Source organism: Dermacentor andersoni, chromosome 1 (genome assembly GCF_023375885.2).
Source record: "Dermacentor andersoni chromosome 1, qqDerAnde1_hic_scaffold, whole genome shotgun sequence".
Taxonomy (NCBI): domain Eukaryota; kingdom Metazoa; phylum Arthropoda; class Arachnida; order Ixodida; family Ixodidae; genus Dermacentor; species Dermacentor andersoni.
Genome location: NC_092814.1, coordinates 178,663,268 through 178,688,130, shown reverse-complemented (window position 1 = coordinate 178,688,130; position 24,863 = coordinate 178,663,268). Strand labels below are relative to the sequence as shown.

The window sequence follows — 24,863 nt, the reverse complement described above, 5'->3', positions numbered from 1 at the left end:
GAAAGTCTGGGCCAGTAGTACGTCTGGCGTACTCTTGCAAGAGTACGTGAAAATCCCAAGTGTCCAGACGTGGGCTCATCATATCAGGCTAGGAGAATGTCATCACGGAGGGTGGCAGATACGACCAATAGATACTCTTTGTCGCTGGCACTCGAGTTTTTCTTGTAGAGGACACCCTTTTGGAGGCAGAAGGTCGAGAGACTGCGAGAAATGTGTCGTGGGATTGTAACATTCTTGCCTTCTAAGTGATCGATGAGAGGGCTTATTCCGACGTCCTCGCGCTGCCGTATGATCAGGTCTGATGCGGTGAAGGCACCAAGGAATGCGCCGTCTTCGTCCATGTCCTTATCGCAAGTTTTGCCCGGGAGCGCATGACAATGTGTCCGCATCTTCGTGTTTGTGGCCTGATTTGTAGACGATGGTAACATCGAACTCCTGCAGATGGAGACTCCATCGAGCAAGTCGCCCGGACGGGTCTTGTAAGTTGGCTAACCAACACAAGGAATGGTGGTCTGTCACCACCTTGAAAGGGCGACCGTAGAGATAAGGTCGAAATTTCATGATGGCCCACACAACCGCTAGACACTCTTTCTCAGAGGTGGAGTAGTTGATCTTGGCGCGTGAAAGGGTGCGACTGGCGTAAGCGATCACTCGCTCAATGCCTTCCTGATGTTGAACGAGTACAGCGCCAAGACCGATGTTGCTTGCATTGGTATGCACCTCGGTGTCAGCGACCTCGTCAAAGTGGGCGAGGACGGGTGATTCCTGCAGGTGCTGCCTTAACTCGGTGAAGGCTGCGTCCTGCTCATCCGTCTTGCTCATCCGTCCAAACGAAAGGTGTGTCTTCTCGCGTGAGGCGTATGAGTGGTTCGGCGATCCGGGAGAAATTAGCGATGAAGCGACGGTAGTACGCACACAGACCGAGAAAGCGGTGTACTGCTTTCTTGTCACGAGGAGTCGAGAAAAGCAGCGACAGCAGATGTTTTGTCTGGGTCAGGCTGGACACCGTCGGCGTTCACGACATGCCCGAGAAACTTCAGTCCTTCGTAACCGAAGTGACACTTTTCTGGCTTTAGTGTGAGATTAGCGGAGCGGACCGCCTCAAGTACCGCCTCTAAACGCCTCAAATGTTCTTCGAAGGTCGCTGCAAACACGACATCATCATCTAAGTATACTAAACAACTGTGCCACTTTAGACCCGTCAGAACAGTGTCCATCATTCTCTGGGATGTGGCCGGTGCAGAACACAGGCCGAATGGAAGTACTTTAAATTTGTACAGTCCATCCGGGATAACAAAAGCAGTTTTTTTGCGGTCTCGTTCGTCAACTTCGATTTGCCAATATCCACTCTTCAGATCTATGGATGAAAAATACCTGGTTCGCTGCAGTCGATCTAATGAATCATCGATCCGCGGAAGCGGAGAAACGTCTTTTTTTGTGACGTTATTAAACTTTCTATAGTCAACGCAGAACTGAAGCGTTCCGTCTTTCTTTTTGAAAAGAGGACCACCAGCGATGACCAAGGGCTTTGGGATGGTTGTATGACGTCATCGTCAAGCATTTCTTTCACTTGTGCATTAATCACGTTGTGCTCTTTTGCCGATATGCGATAAGGCAGTTGTCGTATGGGACGAGAATCGTCATACGTGATTATTCGGTGTCTCGTGATGGTTGTCTGGCGTACCTTAGAAGAAGATGAGAAGCACTCCTTGAACCGAAGTAGCAACTCGCGCAGCGCTTTCTGCTTTTCCCCTGAAAGGTCTGAATTGATGTCGATATTGCTGAGTGTCTGAGCTGGGTTGTTTGTCATAGACGCAAAGCGTTCAGCAACGTCTGCTATGGGATCAGCAAAAGCGATAGTAGTACGATGAAATAGGTGCCGATGTTCCTGGCTGAAGTTCGTCACGAGGAGCGCAGAATGTCCACCTCGAAGCATAATGAGACTGCGGGCTGCACATACACCACGAGTCAGCATAAGGGAGGAATTGCACTCTACAACAGCATCGCCGTCACGCAGATCGTCGCATACTACCGCTACCAGGACACTTGCGCGTGGTGGTAAAGTTACACTGTCGGCGTAAACCTGAAGTGCATTATGTCGGCAATTGTCGTGGCTGTTTGCTGCTCTCTCTGTAGAAAAAGTCGCTGTGCGCTCCCGGAGGTCTATAATGGCACCATACTCTCGCAGAAAGTCGACGCCCAAGATGAGGTCCCGAGAACAATCGCGGAGTATAGGGCAGCTGGCTGGAAACGTACACCCACGAATTTGTACTCTGACCGTGCACATGCCCAATGGAGTTGCGATATGCCCGCCAGCAGTACGAATTTGCGTTCCAGACCAAGGCGTGATAACCTTTCTAAGTTCCGTTGCTAGTTTACCGCACAAGATTGAGTAGTTGGCACCCGTGTCCAATAACGCACTAACGTGGCGGCCGTCGAGCATAACAGGTATGTCTAGAGAGAGTCTGTCGCTGAGTTCGGCTGCTGTGGTCGCTGAATCGTGCTAAATAGACCGGGCTCGCGTCGATGGGAGGTCTTCGGACGGGCGATTATCAGCGGCCTCGCCCCCGAAGGTCGCTGTTCTTAGTTTTCCTGACGAGGGCTTGGCGATCGTCCCTGTGCTGCCATTGGAGGGCTTCTAGGAGCTGGGGGAGATCGCCTGGGGGATGGCGAGCGCGACTGCCGCCATGGTAATGGTGGCATACTCTGCTGGTTCAGGTATTCTTCAATCGCCCTAGGCCTTTTGCCATATCTGGGCCTTGGTGAATCTGCGGCAAAACCTTGCAGTTCGAGGTGGCGGTATGGGCACTCGCGATATACGTGACTGGCTTCTCCGCAGTGATAGCACAGAGGCCTTCTGTCCGGGGTACACCAGACATCAGATTTTCTTTCGAGCGGGCGCCGATCCTCCATATGTTGGATAGGTTGCACTGGTGGGAGCGGCGGGACGTATGATGCGGCGTAAGACGTGGTGGGGACAAAATGGGTTGGAGCACAGACAGGGACTCGCCCCAAAACTTCCGCATACGACGGCCGCTGCAACTGAGCTGTCACAGGCGCATTGCTGCTTGGAACGGGACCTTGGATCGCTTGCTGGACTTCACTTCTCACTGGGGCAGAAATGAAACCAAGCGTGGGCTGAGGTGGGCAGCTGAGCCTTTGAAGCTCATCACACACCACAGAGCAGATAAGGTCTCGGAGAACGTCCAGGTTTCCAAAAGCAATCGCGTCCGTCAGTGAAGCAGCATTTGCGTGCCTGTCATACGGAGCTGAGCGCTGGCCTGAAGGTGAAGTAGCGTTCAACTGCCTTTCATAGAAAGCTGAGCGCTGGTGTAGCATCTTTTTCATCGTGGTGGCTTTGGTTAAGAATTCAGCCACGGTCTTCGGCGGGCTTTGAATGAGGCCAGCAAATAGCTGTTCTTTAACTCCTTGCATTAGATGGCGCAGCTTCTTTTCCTCTGACATGATAGGGTCCACCCGACGGAAGAGGCGCGTCATATCCTCGACGTACGACGTCACGCTCTGATTCGGCAGATGAATGCAGGATTGGAGCGCCCGTTTGGCTCGTTCGCGGCGATCAGCATTGGTGTATGTCTCCAGCAAGGCACGGCGGAACTCGAGCCACGATTTTATGAGCCCTTCTTGGTTCTCGTACCAAGTGCGAGCACCGTCCTCCAAACTGAAGTAGATGTTTCTCAACTTCGCCGTGTCGCTCCATTCGTTTATCTCGGCAATGCGCTCAAACTGGGCTAACCAGTCTTCCACATCCTCGAAGATATCCCCGTGGAACACTTTCTGCACTTGAGAGATTCTGCAGCAGGTACTGAGTTGCCGTTGTGGCCGTACCTTGCATAATGGTCGATAGAGACGTCGACGTTCCTTCCATACCGGTCTGTGGGGGCGTCGATGTTGTTGCGGAGAGATGATCAAGCTCCGGAGGAAATCCTCGGATTTTTCTGCTGGCCTGGTGAACAGGGGTGTTCACTAGTATAGGGCTGGTACTCCTGCTTCCAGGAGGGGTTTGTGGCATCGGATGAACCGTACCCCGCACCTCCACCAGTTTTGTCACGAAAAGACAACTGAAGATGTGCCAGGCGTCGGCGAGACAGACAGTTGTACAAGATGGTGTACAAAAAACTCGAGCCGGCGTCCTCAGGCTCTACTTCTTCTTCAGCGCCCGCGTCTTGCCGAGCGCGTGTTCCAGTCGCAACTTCTTTCTCAGCGCTGGCTCGTGACTCCTAGCGGCAATATTCATATGGAGACAGACTCTTCTTTCCATTACAGTTCCACCCTAAGAAAGTGAACAGAAGTCTCCATGCACTCATTTGCAAGGAGGAGGTATTCATGTTTGATTGATAAGAAACCATGCATAAAGTTTTGCAATAAAGCTTGAAAAGTGAAGCATTCTTGTACATAAAAAACACAGCTGCACAAGTGCATCGCATTTCTTGGACCTCCAGGGGGGCCTCGATTTGTGCTGCTAGTGTGCATTGCATAATAGCATTAATGTAATTTGTGTCTATTTGAAAAAACAAGTGTGTTCAATCTGACCTACAAAAGCTCTAGCTATTGCCGCAGTTTCACTTACAGTGGTGGTGGCATGCGATTTCAATCAATCAATCAATTTTTATTATATCGCAATATATTTTACTGGTCAAAATATATAGAAGGAGGTCCCATAGTCAGACTGAATTGGGACCTCCTGTGCCCAGTAAACATATAAAATTACATAGACAGCAAGTGACAAGCGAAAAATGCAATTACAAAATAAATAATTATGAGATGAAAATACAGGAAAAACAAAGACAGATATGAGCCATTATGTAGACGGTAAATGTATTATAATGCAAAACCTAGTATATGAACAGAGAAAAGAAGAAAAAAAAAAGAATTTAAGCAAACATGTACTACACTAGAACAGTAGATACAAGAAAACAAATTAAACTACTTTGTGACACATACATAGCGTGTAACAAAAGATGTTTCAATTTATGATTAAATCTCTGAGCTTTGTGGAGTTTAATTGCAAATGGTAATGTATTCCGTAATGAGATGTGAAGTGAACAGTCTATTTGCCATAATTAGTACGAACTTTTGGTAAGATGAAATTATTTAGTCTGAACAATGTTGAGTTGGTGTCCATTATAGATCATTTGGAAATTAACAGCAACAAGATTTGATTGCTTAATAGTTTGAAAAGCAAAGTGGCTAGGTTATGCTTGAACAAGGGCCTCAACATTGAAAATGTTATTTGCTTGTAGTAATTGTTTTGCATTGGTGGTATGTGTACTTGACATTCTGATTCTGATTGCCTGATTCTGGACAGTTTGTAGCAGCTTTAGATGAGTAGTATATGTGTTACCCCATGAGATTGTGCAGTAATTAATGTGTGAGTGGATAAATGTGAAGGAGATTAGTGAGCAAAGTACAGGTCTTGAAAAGAATGTTTGTGCCCTAATGAGAACGCATATTTCATGTGATAACGTCTTTTTGATATTCACATGTAGATATATACATTCTTCATTTGCTGGTATTAAATGGTCATTAATAGAAATGGGCAGAATCTAGTGTTGATTTTTGTTGTGATGAATATAAAAGAAATTTAGTTTCAGTGGAATCAATGATAAGTCTGTACATTTCGCACCAACATCCAACAAGTTACGAAGGTCTATATTGAGCTTAGTCACCAGCGGTGACATATATTTATCAGACTTAAAAATTGTTGTATCATCCACATACAGTATGCAGTGAAAAAATGTGAAGCAGTTGGTTAGATTGTTAATGTAAATTAAAAACAGTATTGTGCCCTAGATGGATCCTTGTGGTATGCCTAAACTAGTCTTTATGGTTCTACAATAAGCATCAGAAATACTGACAATCTGATGCTTGTCTTGTAATTGCATAATAGTAATAAAGGAGGGCCTGTTATACCTGCCGCATCAAGTTTATCATTAAGAATTTCATTGTTAATGCTGTCAAAAGCCTTTGAAAGGTCTACAAATATTCTGCAAATTTTCCACCATCAATACCTTTCTTTAAATGGTCGTTAAAACATGCAAGTGCTAGGTCAGTTGAATAACTGAATCGAAATCAAATTATTAAAGTGAAAGAATATTAAATTTGTTCAGGTATTTGTCAACTATTCTTGTATTAGTTCTTCGATAACTTTACTCAAGAATGGGAGAACGCAGATTGGATTTTAGTTAGCTAGTAATGAACGATCACCTTTCTTAAAAACCGAAGTAATCCTACTGTACTCAAGTTCACTACGAAAGCTGCCTGTTTTGCACATTAGGCTAATTTTGGAAAGATAAAATGATATCGGTTTAGAGATTCATTTTACATGACCAGGATGAATGTTGTCCAGCCCAACATTAGTCATATTTAGATTGTTAACCACTGACATGCAAACGCTATAGGGTGGTTGGAAATAAATAAAATTACTGGGGAAGGCACTTTGCTGGATACATGTACTGTTCTGCTTGTGGAGGAGTGTTAGCAAAGAAAAAAAAAATCGCTGAAAGGTTTCTTCGTGAACTAGTGATGTGCTGAATGGCTTCTGCGGTAGGGAGACTGCTGCATTTTCAGGCATTAGAAGTGCGGGCAACTTGCCTAACAATGCCTTTCCAAAGTGCAGGATATTCTGAAAAAAAAAAAAAAAAAGAAAAGGTTTGCGCACTAAATTATTGAAACAGAAAAGAGTTGTCAAAGATCAAGTGGCACCAAAAGAAAGCTGCACAAGGCTACTATACATATTGCATTTCCTAATAAATGGATACATCACAAAAGGTCGGTGTTCAAAATGCCTGTTGCATCATTCCAAATCTCAAGTGCCCAGAACGTACCCTTCCTATAATTGCCAACCTGCAAATCCCCCACAGTCCCTGTATCCCCGTCTGTTTGTTATTCCTGCCCATTATATTCTCATTTTGCTTTCTCAAAGACCAAAAAAAAGAAAGAGTCGGATAAGAGAGGCAACAGTTCTTTAAAAATGACTATATTGATCTTGCACTGGTTTTGTTCACTTATGGTTTACACCTTATCTGGGTCTTCTGCTGTTTCCTACTTGATTGAACACCATAAAAAAAGCACATTGCTGAGAATCAGATGTGCCTCCAGAGTCTTTATTTCTGTTCAATTGCAAAGTGCAAAACACAGTTCATTGACTACTTTCTTTGCTTATGTGAGCGCAAACTGCACTTTGTTCTTTTCAACTTCACTACATATCGTAATACGCTGTGGCAAGACACGTCGAGTTAAGACGTCCCTCCGCCAATACTGAACCGAACTATAAAAGTTACACTACGAAGTAAAGTGCAAGCAAAAGTGCCATTAGTAAGCACATCTTTAGGAATTTTTTTCACTTAACTGAGCCATATGCGTGAACATTTTATGCTTTGTGACAGACTCTCGTCAATGCTTTAATTCACACTAGCGAAGCGACATGATGCTTCACTTGCACCATTTACAATTTTATGCGTTTAAATTGCAGGTGCATTCACATAAAGATTTCTTCAATTATGACAAAATCTTATTGCTTTCTTATATGTACGCAATAACATACGACTGAGGAGAACCGTAGTGCAAAGAACTCTGCTCTTTTCCAAATGTACACTTTTGGCAATGTCATGATCATCTCAGTCCGCCATTATGGATGTACAGCCACGCTACCTATAGGCTGTGAATGTTTGTGAATAATCTGACCATCCTTGATGACTAACTACCTAGGAGCAAGGCTGACCTAGGTCTCAGCAGACTGCATTAATATTTTTCGCATTAGTGCCATAGTGTCTCAATACATGGGATATCCACACATAGGGTGGGGAGCTATGAAAGTAATGGCAAGTGCTTGGAATAAAGGGGGGTGCCCTGGTTGTACATCCTGGCTATGTCTCTGGGTGATTAGGATCAGATGATGCTGACTGCACAGGATGACAATTTGCAAGATTTCTTGACGTCACGTTGAGAGCCCTGTATTTTGCATCAGAAGGGGAAAAACAATTTCCGTGCAGCTGCACTGTAGCTACATGTTCCTGTCAGCCACACTTGATTTACCAGCTTGAGAAACAAATTTCAATACAAAAAGAAAGAAAGGGCCTGTAAGTTAAATTATTGTGCATCGGTAGACTATGTTTGTCAGTAATTAGTGCCTCACTTGTTTAGCACCCCATTGAGAAGTATGTCTAGAATTTTGACGTCTGCTCCTTTTTGAGGCATAAGGAGAAAAACCACAGTTTGCACCAGTATTGTCATAAAAGAAGACATTTGTGAACAAGATGGCTTTCAAGCTCCATGGCTTGCTAGCTTCATTGATCTTCATATGTTTCACATTGGCTGTTTACAGTCGTGACTCTGTCCAAAGCATCTCCGAGTTTAAAGCATCTCTCTTCATGACATGTCGTTGAGGAGCAAACTTTGCACTCTGTCATTTGACTTTCCTTTCTGTCACAAAAATTTTTAGGTCCGCATGTTCATGTGCACTCGTAACATGTGACTGCACAGATCTCACATCACATTAGAGGAGAGAACAGTAGCACAGTTTCTGTCACTTTCCTTTCCTTTCTGTCAAGAAGGTCTGGGTGCACACAGCAGCTGTATGATGTATTAAAAATAAGAGCTTCTATCGTGATCCATCCCGACATCACTGCAGCAATGAAAAGTTCGAGCAGTGTGTGCTCATGTGATGCTAATACTGCTGTAAACTGCCAAGGTAACAGGGATTTCTGTATTGCTGTGCTTACAGGTAGTGCTAAAAGCTCAAAGTCCAGTTTTTTCACTTGCACAGTTCACTTGCACATCCTGAAATGGTTCCCAGAGCTCAGAGCTGTCATTGTATTACAATGTTCACTTTACAAGTGCAGTAAGCCGCAGCTGTGGAGTACTGTTTCAAATCAGTTTAGTTGCAGTGGTGTGGCATTTATACAGCGCTATGCGCACCTCATTGGTCATGAGAGCAGCCTAAATTACGACCACTGCCACATACTATAGACACTAGTGCCACATACCATAGACACTAGTGCACACAGTGCACTAGTCTTTGGTATTAGGCTTATCACAGCGCAACATTAGAGTACAAACAAGCATTTGCAATTGCTGAAGACGCTTTCTTTGGTGATATACTTCCCTCTTTTACACTCTAACCCACGTGAGTTCTGGAGCATTGTTAATGGTCCGAAAAATAAGAATGTTGAACTTTTTAATGAACTTCGTTTAGCGATTGCAAGGGACATGTGCTGTGAAGCCTTGCAGGACGTTTTTATGAACGCATTTTCTACTGACAACTCGTAATGATTTACCATTTCTAGCTGATCCTGGACTTCCTTGTATGAAACCTATCATTATTGATCAATTAGGGCTTTTTAATCTCATACTTAAAATGAAAACATCAGCACCTGGCATGGATGGGATCGTTCCTCAATTCCCGAAGCAGACTGCCATTTATTGCTCGGTCATTTTTTTGCAGCTTTCTTTAGTCATTGCAACATGCTTCAATGCCCAGCGATTAGAATGTGGGGAAGGTGATTCCTGTGCATAAACCAAGTGACCAATCTAGTCCTTCTAATTACAGACCCATCACTTTGACTAGTATCCCATGTAAGCTTCTCGAACACGTTATCTACTCTAATCTAATGGCATTTCTCGAACAAAATAACTTCTTTAACAACAGTCAGCGTGGTTTTAGGAAACACTACTCATGCGAAACTCAACTACTTCTCTTTACTAACTGCCTATTTTCGGCATCTGACAGCGGTTCTATTATCGATTGTATTTTCCTTTATCTCTAAAAATCCCTCGACACCGTTTTTCACCGTTTGCTTTTACTAAAACTAAGTATGCTAAATATTGACTCGAATTCATTGCATTGGATTAAATGCTTCTTATCTAACAGAGCCCTGCATGCAACTGCTAATGGCCATAACTCATGCAATTGTTCTGTCACATCCGGTAAACCCCAAGGCTCCATCCTCGGGCCCCTATTGTTTCTAATTTACATAAATGACCTTCTGACCTGCATTACATCAACAATCGGGCTATTTGCCGATGATCGTGTCCTCTGCCGCGTAATAACTAACCCTCATGATTCTTCTAACTTCAATCTGATCTTGACAGCATTACTTCTTGGTGTTCACTCTGGTCTATAAAATTGAATGTTAACAAATGGAGAATAATGAGGATTTCCGAAAGAACTGCTGACTTTACTATCCCTGTTTATTCCATTACTAATTTTCAGTTGTCATCTGTAAATACTTATAAATACCTGGGTGTCCATATATATATAACAATTTATCATGGAATACACATATTCACTACGTCATTAACAATGCGAATTGCACTTTTGGTTTTTTGCGATGTAACCTTGCTTTTAAAAGGTCTTTAACTTCTTTAACTTCTTTATAAAACTTTAGTCAGGTTGAAGCTCGAGTACATTTCTTCAATCGGGGATCCTCACTCCTCTACACTTGTGAAAGCACTATAAGCCATACAAAATCATTCAGCTTGGTTCATTGTTGCTAATTATTCTTGCACCGCCAGTATTACTTCAATAAAAATTTCTCTAGACCTTCCTAACCTTTCTATCAGAAGGAAGCAGGCCCACCTATGTCGCTTTCATAAAATCTTCTTTATGAATCCTGAACTGAAACGTAAATTATTCTCGTCACCTTGTTACCTTTCATCCCGTGTCGACCATAACTTCAAAGCTCAAGTGCCGTTCTGCCACATCAACATGTACTTCCACTCCTACGTGCCGAAGACATCATTCGAATGGAATCACCTCCCTGCCTCCATTGCCAGCAACCCTAAGCATGCATCATTCAAGACTGCCATTTTGAACTTGTAACACCACTCCTCTCTGTAATGCTGCAACGGCGTTGAGAATATTGAATAACTAAATAAATAAATGAATAAGTAAATATTTTTAGTCTGCCCAGCATACATGATTGAGTGACAGGCTTTAACCTCTTTACTGGCAACTGTTAATAAAAGACCATTGTTGGAGGACTTTATTCTGTGTCCTTGGCTTAAAGTCCCTCAATGAATAAATGTAGCGCCATGCCTGCTGCCTTCCCCCACTCTACACTCATTTTTCACTCTGCCTGGCCTCCGTCTCAATGGTGGCATCGCCAATATTGTTGCAACGTAGCAGACGATCTTGGACATTTTTGCGCCTCTCGGGTGTTCACTGCAGTCGGGTTTTTGCAATTCCTTTTGTTTTTCAAATTATGCCTTTAGATCAAAACGTGTGTGTTCTCTTGTTATCAAGCAGAACGATTGCGTGGGACACGGGCTGAAAGGAGCCATGCCATGCTAGATTTTGCGCACATGTCCTTTTCCTCTAATTAGGGCGTGTTCGAGCGCAGTTCCAAATACTTGGTACAGGTAGAAAAGTTCTCAGAAAGCAGGGCTGTCATGGCACTCGCATGCTTTTAACTGTACCTTATCTGGCATGGTGTGCCTGTGTGTATATTGTACTTAGTTTTTAACGTGATAATGTTAAGGAGCCCGTGTTGCCAAAAATCCGGCGTCAGCATCCTGCGTCCGGCGTCATTTCGGCAAAAACTTTTTGAACCCCACATACCCAGATCTTTCATGTGACGCAAGGAATTGACTGAACTAATTTAATTTCTCAAGCTAAAATACGTGGAAAAATCTTAAACTACGTCTTGCGTACAACCTACCGACATGATAGTTCTTGGATTGTAATTTGAATATACGAGAAAACATAATTCTCTTATGGGAAAACTAAAAAAAAACCTTTTCCAGCGTTTCTACAATGCACAGACCGGGGATGGCGTCGGCCATTTGCGCATGCCGGCACGTAAATATCTCTTGAGTCCACGGAGCAGCACGCCCACTTCCTTGAAACACTTCCAGATGGCGCTCGCCTCCATCACATCGCTGCCCATGCAAGAAGTCGCATTTCTACCAGAAAACCCACCTTTGTGCATAGCGTTCACCACAAGCATTTCCCGGTAACCATTACAGTTACGCTGCAGTTGCCAGGAAGTGTGAGAAGCGGTCGGCAATCTTTGAATACTATCATGTTCCACTCTTAAAGGCGAAACATAAGCGTCCTCCAAATTTTGTACAACTATAAACGTTAATTTACTTTCCAACATCCCTGTGCACTCGACACCATTGAGATAACTGGGATTTAGCATTACTGCGAAGTATAACACAATGCGACAACTGGTGCACTCCAAAGCTTACAGTCAATGATCTCTGGAAGGACCCACTGTATAGGCATAATGACTATGGCATTGCACTGCTAAGCCCGAGGGTGTGGGATCAAATCTCGGCCACGGTGGCCACATTTCTTTGGGAGAGAAATGTAGAAACGCTGGTGCACGTTAACAAAATCCAAGTGGTCAAAATTAATCCAGAGTCTCGTACTATGGTGAGCTTCATGGCTTTGGCACATAACACCCCAGAAGTTAATCAATCTTTGGAAACTTTGTGCAAAGCGCCATGGAGATACTCTACCTTTTAGGTCAGATAATAAGATCATAAATGCAGCTGTTAATGGAAGAGCATAAGTGTGTTATTGCTTGTTTTTAATAGCAGTTTCCGCATTTTATGTGTGTGTGCGCCATATGGTCATTTCCAACAAAATGCTGTCATCATCACAGATCAGTGTGCATGACACTTCTGCAGGGTGGGTTCACTCAAGCATAATTCCTCTTAATGCTTATCGGGTTGTTTCGCTGTGTAGTCGCTTTTGGTGCGCATAAAAAACAGCTTTGCATCGGCAACCCTATAAGTTACCTGCTTGCCAGAGAGGACGAGATTGATTCTTTTTACACGGGTACTCTTTCGTGCAAGTCTGAATTTCTTCTGAAACTACCTAAATAAAAAAGTGTATAAAATAGCTGACGCTCAGCATCTCAACTCAAAATGCTTCGTTACTACTCATGACGTAGCCACAACCTTGTAAAAAGCAAGTTTTAAATTATCGATATAATGGAATTATCCTCTGCCTAACTGCAGAGCCAACACAGCGGGCAAATCATTGCACAGATATGGCATCGGCTGGATGATCATGCGTTAAAAAAGCCTAAATTTACTTTCCAACGTCCCCACGTACTCGATGCCATTGACAGAACTTGGATTTAGCATGACGGCGAAATAGAACACAATGCAACAAATGGGGCGCTTCAAAGCTTATAGTTGACAATCTCTGGAAGGACCTGCTGCTGTGGCATAGTGGCTATGGCATTGCACTGTGGGATCAAATCACGGCCACAGTGAAATACAAAAACGCCCCTGTAACATGCATTGGGTGCACGTTAAAGAAATCCAGGTGCTCAAAATTAATCCACAGTCCCCACTATGGCGTGCCTCATAATCATATCGTGGTTTTGGCATGTAACCCCCCAGAATTTCATTAATTAATCTCTGGAAAGTTTGTGCACAGTGCCATGGAGATACTCTACCATTTAGTTCAGATAATGAGATCGTAAATGCAGCTGCTAATGTGAGAGCATAAGTGCATTTAGTTTGTTATTGCTTGTTTTTAATAGAAGGCGCCACATTTTATGTGTGTGTGCCATATGGTCATTTCTGACAAAATGCTGTCATCATCAGAGATGTCACTACGACTTAGGGGATTTCTGTTTACCCTACAAGATATACAATTATGGTGGTCTGTTAAAAGCTTGTGCAGTCACTCCAGTGCATTTGAATTACAGTAGAACCTCGTTCATACGTTTTGGAAAAAACTACAAGAAAAACGTACTAACCAGGAACACGTACGATTCAAAGTAACTAAAAAATTTGTCAGACTCAACTATTCTTGACATCTACGCAATGCGAAGCGTCGTGCAAATCGTTGCCGCACAAGACGCCAACACGCGTCCAGCTGGTGGTGCTTTGGCGGCCCAAAACGCGTTTTATTATTTTCCTATTGCTTGGTGTTTTAAAAGGGCAAAGCGAAAGTGAGCTGGTGGGCGACACCGGATGCTGCTGAATCGAAACATGATGCCCACCTCGCACCACCTGCAGCAGAGAACGGCAGGACGTTTGGACTATCGCCTACTAAACCCAAAAAAACCCAAAATCTTTTTGGAAATATGTAAAACACAATCGAAAAGAAGACATATCAATACCATCTTTAACTGTTGACGGCAAAACCGTGACGTCGAACTATCAGAGGGCGGAATGCTTCAACAAGTACTTCCAATCTGTGTTTTCGCTATTACCTGCTGGGGAGACCTCGCTTTTGAACAACGCCAATCAAGGCGATATGATGCCAGACATTGAATTTGATGTTAGTGGTGTCGACTCTTTATTACGGCATTTAGATGACACAAAAGCAATTGGACCTGATGGAATATCCCCAGTGGTCCTTAAAGAGTGTCATAGCATCATTTCTCCGTATTTAACGATCATTTATAAGCTTTCCCTTGAAACAGGCCTCATTCCCCAAGATTGGAAAACGGCAAGCGTGACACCCGTTTTTAAATCAGGCGATAGAAAACTCAGAGAAAACTATAGGCCGATTTCATTAACGTCAATATGTTGCAAAATATTCGAACACATTTTATATAGTAACATATCTGCATTCCTTGACTCAAACGCTTTTTTTACACCTTCCCAGCACGGATTCCGAAAAGGTTATTCCTGCAACACACAACTAATAGAATTCCAGCACTTCTTATCTAAAACCATTGACAACAATAGTCAGGTACACGCGGTTTTTATTGATTTTCAAAAAGCTTTCGATATTGTGTCCCATAAGCTCCTAGATGTAAAGCTTGCTGCATTAAATATAAACGAAAACGTTCAAAATTGGATACGAAACTGCCTAAACGGAAGAACCCAGTCTGTTGTCCTAAACAACGTTGCATCTTCACCAATAACTGTTTCTTCGGGCGTTCCTCAGGGAAGCGTACTGGGCCCTTTGTTATTTTTAATCTACATAAATGACATTGTCGAACTAATTACATCACCCATAAAACTATTTGCTGATGACTGTGTGATTTACAGAGAAATTACCACTGAAGATGACATATATACATTGCAAACAAATTTAGATAAGGTAGCGATCTGGTGTAAAAAATGGAACATGAATTTAAATATAAAAAAGTGCAGTAGCGCAAGTTTTTCCAGAAAATTATCCAAATTTCAGCACCGATATAACATCAATGGCACGCTTATCGACATTCAGTCGGAATATAAGTATTTAGGAGTCTATTTTACCGAATCACTCACTTGGTATAAACAGATTGACACTGTCATAGCAAAAGCTAGTAAGATGTTACATTTTATTCGCAGAAATTTTAAACAGGCAACACGCGAAGTTAAAGAAACTTTATACTTCTTACATGTTAGAACAATACTTGATTATGCTTGTGTAATATGGGATCCCTATCAAGATTACCTCATTAATAGACTGGAAAAACTACAGAACCAAGCAGTAAGGTTTGTTTGCAATAATTACAGCCCGTACTCTAGCGTTTCCGAAATGAAGGCCACTTTAGGATGGAATCTACTACATATGCGTAGGCAGAACTTAAGGCTTAAACTATTGCACCGAATATATAATAATCAGACAGGTATTAATCGCTATAACTATCTCCTGGAACCAGATTATATATCGACTCGCTGTGATAACAACAAAAAGATCTCAGCCTATAACTGCAGAACAAACACTTTTTACTACTCCTTTTTCCCCAAATCAATTAGACAATGGAACAGTTTATCAAATGATATAGTAAATGTGTCAAATAACGAACTATTCTATTCAATGCTGTGACGGTGCTCTTGTAAAACAAATGTATGTGTTATATATCTTGGAACCTGCTTGTTTCACGTTACTTGTATGACTTTCTCTAACAGCTATTGTAGTGCTTCTGTTTGTGAGTACATCTGTCCAAAAGCTTCTCTGTATTACTGGTTATATTTTGTTCCCCCCTACGTAATGCCTTTATGGCGATGTAGGTACTCTGTAAATAAATAAATAAATAAATAAAAGCATACAGTATGCTACCAATGGTGCTACGCACCACTTGCTGTAAAACAGATTGGTGAAGATGCTTATTACAATACGTTTGACGGCGATAGCTGTGAATGCAGTGTGCGACGTCCTTGGAAGGGATTTGCTGCTACCGGAATATGGAACTGTATGTGCCGTCATTTTCATGTGAGACAGGCGGCTATATACTGTTCTCGATGGTGCGCCTCATGCCTTTTCTTATTCATGTGGGTTCTAGCGGCCAGAAAACATATACGATCGCAGTCTGCAGCAGGGAACGACTGCTTGTTTTGGTTATCGCCTATTAAAAGCGTGCGCTACGCTTTCGACGGCACCGTACACTGTGAAATGGATAGGCGAAGGTGCTTATCGCAATAGGATTTGCGGTGATGGCTGTGAATGCCGCGTGCGACGAACCCGGAGATTTGCTGGTACCGAAATGAGAAACTGAGTGTGTGCCGGCGTTTTCATGTGAGACGGGCTGGCGGGTATACGCCTCGTGCACCGCCTATAGAGGCGCCACTGAAAGCCACTTAGCGGACGCTTCCAACAGTACACGCGGGAGCAGTAGCAGACGACAACCCTTTGCAGCAAGGATAGCTGAACTTCGCGGCTGCGATTTCTCCTTTGTTCGGGAGCCAGGCTGCTTCTTCTGCGGTGACAGCTGTAGGGAAGATGCTGACCTCTGTGCGAGCGGGTATGAACACGATGTTACCGGTGTTTGGGACAACATGGTCCACATACGTGCAAGGTGTGTCCCGCAGACAAACGCCATGAACCCCATTTACATGACGTGGAGCTCATGTTGACTAGCCGATAAATTTTGTTGAGTGATGCGATTTCTCGATGGTTTTTTTTATTCTACCCTTGCTGCAATGCTGCTTCTGTACCTGAATAATAAGCACCCGTCGTTAGTGCAGACTTACATCAAACAAATCCGCATGGTGCAATCTCTGCATATGCCATTGTGATTTTTCTGCCGATGAATACAAGTGATGACGTAGTAGTTCTGCGGAAACCCGCAAGGTGGAGAGAAGTAATGAATAAAGGGAAAATCAGACATCCACCCGTTCGTAGCAATTGCTACAAAGGAAACCCATACGGGTTCCTCGAAACAAAAACCTTGCTACGAACGGGTGGATGTCTGATTTTCCCTTTATTGAATACAAGTGACATCGCCGAATAACTGCAGTCGAAGTCGCCTCAAGAAGAGTAATTGCCAATTTATTGATGGAAACGCGTACGCTAGCCAACGAAGTCGCCAAACACACAGGTTAATAAAAGCGCGTGTTAGTGCTGTACCGCCGATGCAATTCTGCTGCATACGCCGATGAAATACCGTTCCTGCTGCAGTTTGTGCAACTTTAAATTCCCCAAGGGAGCTGCTTGGAAACATACAAAGCTAAAGACTGACTAACTTTTCAGTACTTTTTTTATATTACTAGAGAGAGGTGCCACATGATATATTTAAAGGCAGAGCAGCGCCAGTCAAAGTAGATGAGCGCTGGCGGCAAGGCCCGGTTTAGTCGTCTGCAGCGTAAGTATAAGAAAGAATTCAGTTGAGTACAAAACTCACATGCAAGAAGGGGCTACGTTGTGAAACAAACAAATCACTGGGCGTGTTAAGTTTGCTCAGGCAGCATCGAGGTGTGATGACTTCCCAAACGGGACGCAAACTTTTCAGCGAGAAATGGAACAAAAATACCATATGCAGCAGCTATTAGCAATTCTCACCCTGAACTACCTATTTTCTAAACACATTTCCAAAAACGCGAACAATACCTAAGATGCCTTCAGGCAAAAAGAATAAAGCTGTTAAAGAAGCACTTCCTTGGTATCATTCCGATAAGACACAGCATGATTTATACCCTTTACAAACAAAGCAGGGTGAAAACTTCGCAGCTCAAAAGAATCGACAAGAGTTATGCACGGAGCAACTAGCAACAGTTAAATGTGTGCGAAGCCACGCATAAAATAGATGTAAAAACATGAAGTGCGCGACAGCTGGTGCGAGGATTTACCGCGCCACATGAAACCAACAATTTCAGTTCTTGCAAACTTCAGTAGCTTTAACATACAATGCAATGCGCTCGTGCAGTCGTGCTGCCTAGCTAGCGCAACGCGGTAAAAAAGCGGAGAACAGCATTCCGAACTTTAGCGAAATGCCTTTAAACCTCATGCTGCACTGCAGACGAACTTCGTTGCTCACGCGTCTAACTATGATCGAGTGCAAAAAACGCCGACGAGACAAAGGAAAGGATGAGAACAAGAAATTTCCCTTCGAAGCGACGATCCATTTTTGCTGCCGTTGCTCCCACTGATGAAGCTTTGCCGGGAATGATTAGAACCGTATCGCCGGCACGTTTTCACCGGTATTTGAGCCCCCCACCCTGCAACAATTCCTTTGACATTCCCTGAAGCTTTGGCTGCCCCACACGTGCGAATGGTGTTGCCTATCTTGCTCTGAAAATGTGAATAAGACACAGAAGCACGATCAATGACACAACAAACTATGGCGCACGCCAGGCTCCTCTCCCGCGTGTTCTGCGCAAGGCCGCCACCAGTGGCGCGTCCGTCGGCGTGCACGGCGCGTATTGTGGTGAAACTGCCGTAGCAGGCAACTATATAATGTTATCGATCGCGCGCACCACGCGCATTCTCTTGCTTACATGGGACCTAGCAGCTGGAAAACGTATCATGATTGCAGTTTGACGATGTACTGAACGTTGGTGCCGAAAAATCGTGTTTTCCGGGAACTATGAACCGGTAAAAATGAGCTTAATTTTATTGGGTCATTTTTTGTGTTCTCGATTGCGAACGTTGGCACCGGGAAAGCGTACGTAATGGGAACGTATCAATGATGTGCTACTGTATTTTCACTTCATGCCTCCTCACTCAGAGTGCGAAACAAATGACTTCTTTTACCATTGCACGGCAGCCCATCATGGACAGCAGGAGCCCTCAGGAAGTGCGCTATTTCGCTTGACGCCTTTGCGACAGTGGCACTGCATATGGTGTACGCCAACACGTATGCATGCAGCTGCAACAGAAATGATGCCAGAAAGCCTTTTAATAAAGTGCGTGTTTTTATTCCGAGCAAAAAATATTAAAATTGAAAGCGCATGCTGTCACATGATGGGGGTGAGCAAATATGGAGGAGAAGGCACACCGCTTGAGACGTGGGGAAGGGATAATGGCAGAAAGGCAGTACAAGGGCAACAAAGTTCAAAGGATGACGCTACTTTTATTTATTGAGAAACTTGGACTCACCCAAGATGTGTTACAGTAACATTACGGGCCATGCCGCAATTTCTGCACGACACAGGATTGGACTAAAAAAAGCGATTTAGACATGCAGCTGTGTTAACCAGCATTATTTAAATACAGTTTTGAACTAATAATTTGCCAGTCTCGATTGATTCATGCACCGCACCCGTATTCTTGTCATCATCATCCTCCATCCCCCTTTCTTTCCTAGCACAGAGGAGCAGGTTGAGCACATAAGCTCAGGCCAGCCTCTCTGCCTTTCTATAAAGAAAATTTCTGCTCCTATTAAGACAGCAGGAGCACCAAGCTGCCTGGAGCTGCTGTTAATCTAGCACTTGTACCCCATTTCCTTTCATAATTGGCATTCGACATTGCAGAATTTGCACGGGTAGTACGGTCCTACAAATTTATCGATCTGCACATTTTGTGGTCAGGTCTGGATTATAGATACCTTCTATGGAATAACATTCACATATTATGACTATGACGCATGTGGTTGTGCCAAATAACGTGATGCTCTCATATTTTGACTTCCTGTATGCAATGCACTATGTGTTGGTTATGACAGTGCGGTCACATGAATCTGGCACTCCGAGCATTCCGTGCTGCATAGCTATAGATTTTTGGCATCTCTGTCTAATAGTATATAATGACTACAACATATATGAATAAGAGATTGAATTGCCTGTCATATTCATATCTTCTGCATACCATAAATGCTGCAATAGGTTTTGGTCATAGTGCAGGTGATGTGAAAAGTCGTTGCAGCTTCTGCAGTGGTTCTTACTATGTATGAAACGGAACAGTCAAGTACCTTTATAACAAAGCACTTGGGATGTTCAAAATTCTTTGTTTACAGGCCACTTTGTCGTAAAAGCTGTTCACTCTACCATGTGCATGTTCAACAAAAGAGAACTGTTATATAAAGGGCACTAAAGAGAAACATTATTAAAGAGGAGCCTTGATAAACCAGAGAAGGTGCAAGAATGAAAGACCAGTGGTGACACCGCCATGAAGTTCCTGCAGCAGCTTGCCATAAAATCATCTATTTTGACAGCATCTGCTCAGGCCTTATTAATCTCACATTGGTAAAGATTGGATATATTGTATTCTAAAGGAGCTCAAGACTGAGTTCTGCAAGTTTTGAGAGCTTTTACTGTGCTACCATGACCAGAATATTAAGAAATAGTTTGAAATCCGTGACATCACACTGACATACTGATGCTGGCCTTCCAGTGCAAATTTCAAAAAGTGAATATTTGAGCTTCATTTTCTTGCCTTATAATCAATCTATTACTCTGAAGTCATTATCAGTCTAAATTGATTTCGTGTTTCTCTTCAGTGTCCCTTTAACATGAATTCAAAGGATACTCGGTGAAAGAAATCAATTATTTATGCATGCTGCATCCGGAGGAATGTGCAAGTGCAGCCTGTCACCAGCACGCTCATCAAGCGCAGCGCTAGTGCTAGCGCTGACGGCAGCTTAGTCGTGGTTACAGAGGGCTATAGTGACGCCTATGCACATTCATTGTTAAGTAACAAATCAGCCTTAGGGAACGCAGTGTTGCCTTTGTCGTACAGGCAAATTCATTTGTAGTGGTCTTCACTGTATAGGCATCCGCAATGCACATGTTATAAAGGGATTTGGCCCAGATATATGACATCCTTTGTTGTACAGGGAATTTTCTTTAGAGGCGTTTGTGTACAGTTTGATTAGTGAAGAGAACACTCAATGATTGTATCAATTGATTCAGAATTGCCTGTGTATTCACTTGATTTATTGCATTGTTTCAAAAATGTATATATTCTCCATAAAAAAGTTCGGATGTTGTGGAGAATGTCTTTAACTCTGGCAATTAATCAGGAAGTGCTTGACCATAATGTTTTGGAAAACACAAATCTTCAAGGACACATAGACACAAAATTGTGGTCTGAAAACTAAGGGCTCAGAATATTTTTGTGCTCTCTTAAGAGGAAGCTTTAGCTCAGGCCCAAGTTCGATGCCACCTATTCAAATACATGCAAAATGCAGAAACACTTTTCTGAGATAACCACTGGGGTGATTTTAATGAAGTTGGTTGCATTTGAGAGAGCAAGGTAAATTTTAGGGACTATTGGGAGCAGAATTTTGTAGGGTGTGAATATTTTTAAAGGAATTTTCAAAAATTGGTGAATCTCAGTTCTGTAAACTCCATCTAATAGAGCATCCAAAGTGTACAAATTTGTTATGTCAATTTATATCTTGCATGAATTTGTTGCATTGTTTACAAGAGCTTTGCAAAAGTTCTACTCACAAATTAGTGGTCTATTTGAAAGCCATGTATAATATATCAATTTTGTCTGCTTTAGATGTACTATTAGGTGCAGTTTACACAATCGTGATATCATTTTTCATTGCCAAGTTAGAGTTGTAAACTTGATAGTTTCATATTCTGAAAATTTGTGATTTTTGCCAATTTATAATAAAACATTGATGACCTATGCAGGAATTCGTAACCAACAGTCACTATATTTTAACTTTTTCTTTTAAGTGTAACAAATCTCAACAAATTTGGTGCATTGGTTGCCAAGAAAAATGATTTCTCCTTTCCCATGTACTTAGATAGGAGGCCCCGAGCTAAAGTTTTCTCTTAAGACACTGCTGTTTCAAGCGATGATGTGAAAACAATTCTCTCTCTCATTTTCTTAAATATACTTTACATTTTTGTAGCTCGACATGTGGTCGAAGTCTCGGTACCAGGTGTTTCAAAAGGTGGGCATACTTTCTTAACCTCCTTAGGGTATTTTTGTGCAAGCATATACAAAATAAAAGTGGATGCTTTAATTGGAGAATTTTCTTTCCTGTTTTAATAGGTAGATGTTGGTTCAGTAAGCCTGGTGTGAAGCCTGAAGGGCTTCAGCCGGTGACAAATAATTATATAATTCTTCAGTATAAATGATTAAGAATGAGGGCCAGTTTCAGCGTGGCTTCATGGATTGTAAGTGTCAATGTGGCAATAGCTGTTAGCGCCGACACTATAAACTGTTGGCGATAAAAGCTATTGTGATAGCTTTTTCTGGGTGTAGTGTTTTAGACCATACCATGCTGCTGAAAGCTTTATGAATTAAGTCGTTTCTCATGCCTCGAAGTTGGCCCTTGCTTTTTGCCTCAATTGATACTTCTGCATGTTTGGCATAGGATGAGTGGAACCACTGAAAAGGAGAATGCCCCGATTTGATAACATCCCAAATCAATGCAGGGGCCATGAAGCGCTGTGGCAAAAGATCTGGATTAATTTTGACAACCTGTTCTTAACAATCGCCCAAAGGTCTGCACAGGAGTGTTTTTGCATTTGACCTTTATAGGAAAGCAGCTGCGGCGGACTTAATACAAACAATGAAGATGCATCTCTCACAGTACGAATGATTCGGAAGGAAGCTGTATTAGGTTAGCACATTCAAGGCACCCCAACCAGAGATCACCAGCAGCACCCGCAGGAAAAGAAAAAAAATGCTAAGTCATATTGGGGTGAAGTGTGGTGGAGGCTGCATCTCTATTTACACTGTAACAAGGTAGGGTCATCAGTCGTTTTAAAGTGAAATTATTTATTTGAAGCAGAGAACATATCACAATATGACAAAGTATTGAGAACTACTAAAGAGAAAAATGACAGATTTCGTTCTCTGCGAAACTCCCGACAGGATGATTGATGTAGATCCACTGACTAGTAGGTGTGTAGAACTGATGGGCAAGTGGACCAAAGCCTATTATCTTCTTTTTTTCGTGCGCATTGCAAAGGCTTCTTATGCTGCTTCAGATCTATGAGTTATGTTGGATGGAATACAGGTTGGAAAGGATGAAGAGGTGGCATTTTTTATTACGGACATAATTTGCCAGTCACACTGTCATCCTGAAAAAAAAAAGAAAGTATTTTTTGTCAGAAATGCAGTAAGAACAATGACATTATTTAAAACCAGTACATACAGATGTTTGTTGACTGCGTATTGAACTGTATTCGGAGATTCGTGTTCACACTTGCGATAGCCTATGCCCATCAGGCATTTTTGTCCCTGAGGTTTGTAGTATTTGCTGCATAGTAGAATACATTGGCTCAGCGAGCTGGAAAAGACAACAATCAATTACATGCCATCACCTGTCCCTCCCCTCTGGCGAGAGGCTTGGAAGTTGCACTGCGCTGGCATGATCAATTATAGATATGATTGGGTGCGATAATATGATTATGAGAGGGGTGCAGTGGTAGCGAGACGAAAAAAAAAAAAGAACTGGCACCATGTTCTACAGGCACAGAGGAAGGGTGAAAAACATGTCTGTGCTAGACACAATCTTTGGCGATCGTGTGGCAACCTTGAAAGCAGCTTGGAGAAATCCAACTATGTTGCCAAACATGCATGGATATTTCTAGTGCAACATTTGTTTATAATTGTAATTAACTGCATCACTTGGGTAATGAAGCTTTTCGCTTGTCTTGGGAACATTTTTTGGCATGCTTTACTGGTTACTTAGGCTAGTTTTGCTATGGCTGCCGTCTTGTTGGCTTGGCTGCATCCTGCCAACCAGGCCCCAAAAGCTTGCAGCTACGGGATTTAGTGAACTTACTTCTCACCTATGTACCTGGCTTTAATTTGCAATGCTGTCCTCATTTTATTTCTGATCATAGCACACAACAACTCTAATATTGCTGCATTTTGATATCACCTGGTAATGCTTGCATCATGTATTTACGTGAGAATTTTAAGACTATCCTACTGAGATATGAAGCAATTTATGATTAACCCTTTTGGTGTCGGGTTTTTCGAAGGGGCCACATGTCCAGTGTCATTTTTTTTCTCAGATATTATAAAATGAACACAGCGGTATATTTTCGGTTATTCAGAAGGGAACAAGTGACATGGATAATGGCGAATGCACTCTTAGTATGGTCCTCATGAAAGAGTGGAGAACATACGGGCGTGCCAGTGACATGGCGAGACAGTAATGCAGAAATGTACCGGTAAGTCAGTTACACTGAAAGGGTTAAGTAAGCAAGTTTGATGTGGATGGCTTGCTTTCACATTTCCAAATGACCAAGTTAGATTGATCCTAAGCTAGCTCAGTTTCAACTTTTGTTTTTACAAGCTTACTTTACTGCTATCATGCCTTGCTTGCATCACGACTTCTGTTCTTATGTATTCTCTCTTTTTTGCAGGTGACAGATCATGCCAATGCAGCAATGCTTCATTTCTTTTCTCCACAACTTCCTGACTTGGCTGTTAAATCATTCCTGGTAAGTGACTGGTACCACTTGGACTATACAGGGCATAGGCCATTTATGAACAGGGGCTATAGGGGTCTTCTAGGGGTGCTGGTCCTATTTGGAACATTGTTCAAAGTATTCTCTGCATTGCTGTGCAAGTATGGGAAGTTCCTCTCCACAAACATTTTAAGCTGGTAAGCCAAGGCTGATGATTGGAATAACAGGAATGGCTGCTTTCTATGATGCAGTGACCATATGGTCACAGTGAATCATAGCCAGAGGTTAAAGATGGATGCCAACCCTAGACAATAAAAACCTTTCGTTCCAATTATTTTACCTTTGACAAAGAAACCTATCTGAGTACAATAAAGTCTGATAGAGAAGAAAAA

At 42.7% G+C, this 24,863-nt stretch overlaps 1 protein-coding gene across 7 annotated transcripts in view; it reads left to right on the top strand.

Annotated features, from left to right (window-relative positions):
- Positions 1–24,863, top strand: part of MED27 (mediator complex subunit 27) — a 70,925-nt gene that overhangs the window by 45,363 nt on the left and 699 nt on the right. For 3 of the 7 annotated variants that reach the window (XR_008609001.2, XM_055062818.2, XM_050195405.3), the window contains 2 exons: positions 21,951–21,992; positions 24,427–24,504. Coding sequence is in view for 3 of the 7 variants with exons in the window: in XM_055062818.2 (XP_054918793.1) it covers positions 21,951–21,992; positions 24,427–24,504 (120 nt within the window). In the remaining 4 variants the exon portion in view is untranslated. Of the gene's footprint in view, positions 1–21,950; positions 21,993–24,426; positions 24,505–24,863 lie in introns of those variants that run through there. The other 4 variants (XM_055062817.2, XM_072288274.1, XM_055062819.2 and 1 more) reach the window with 2 other exon arrangements.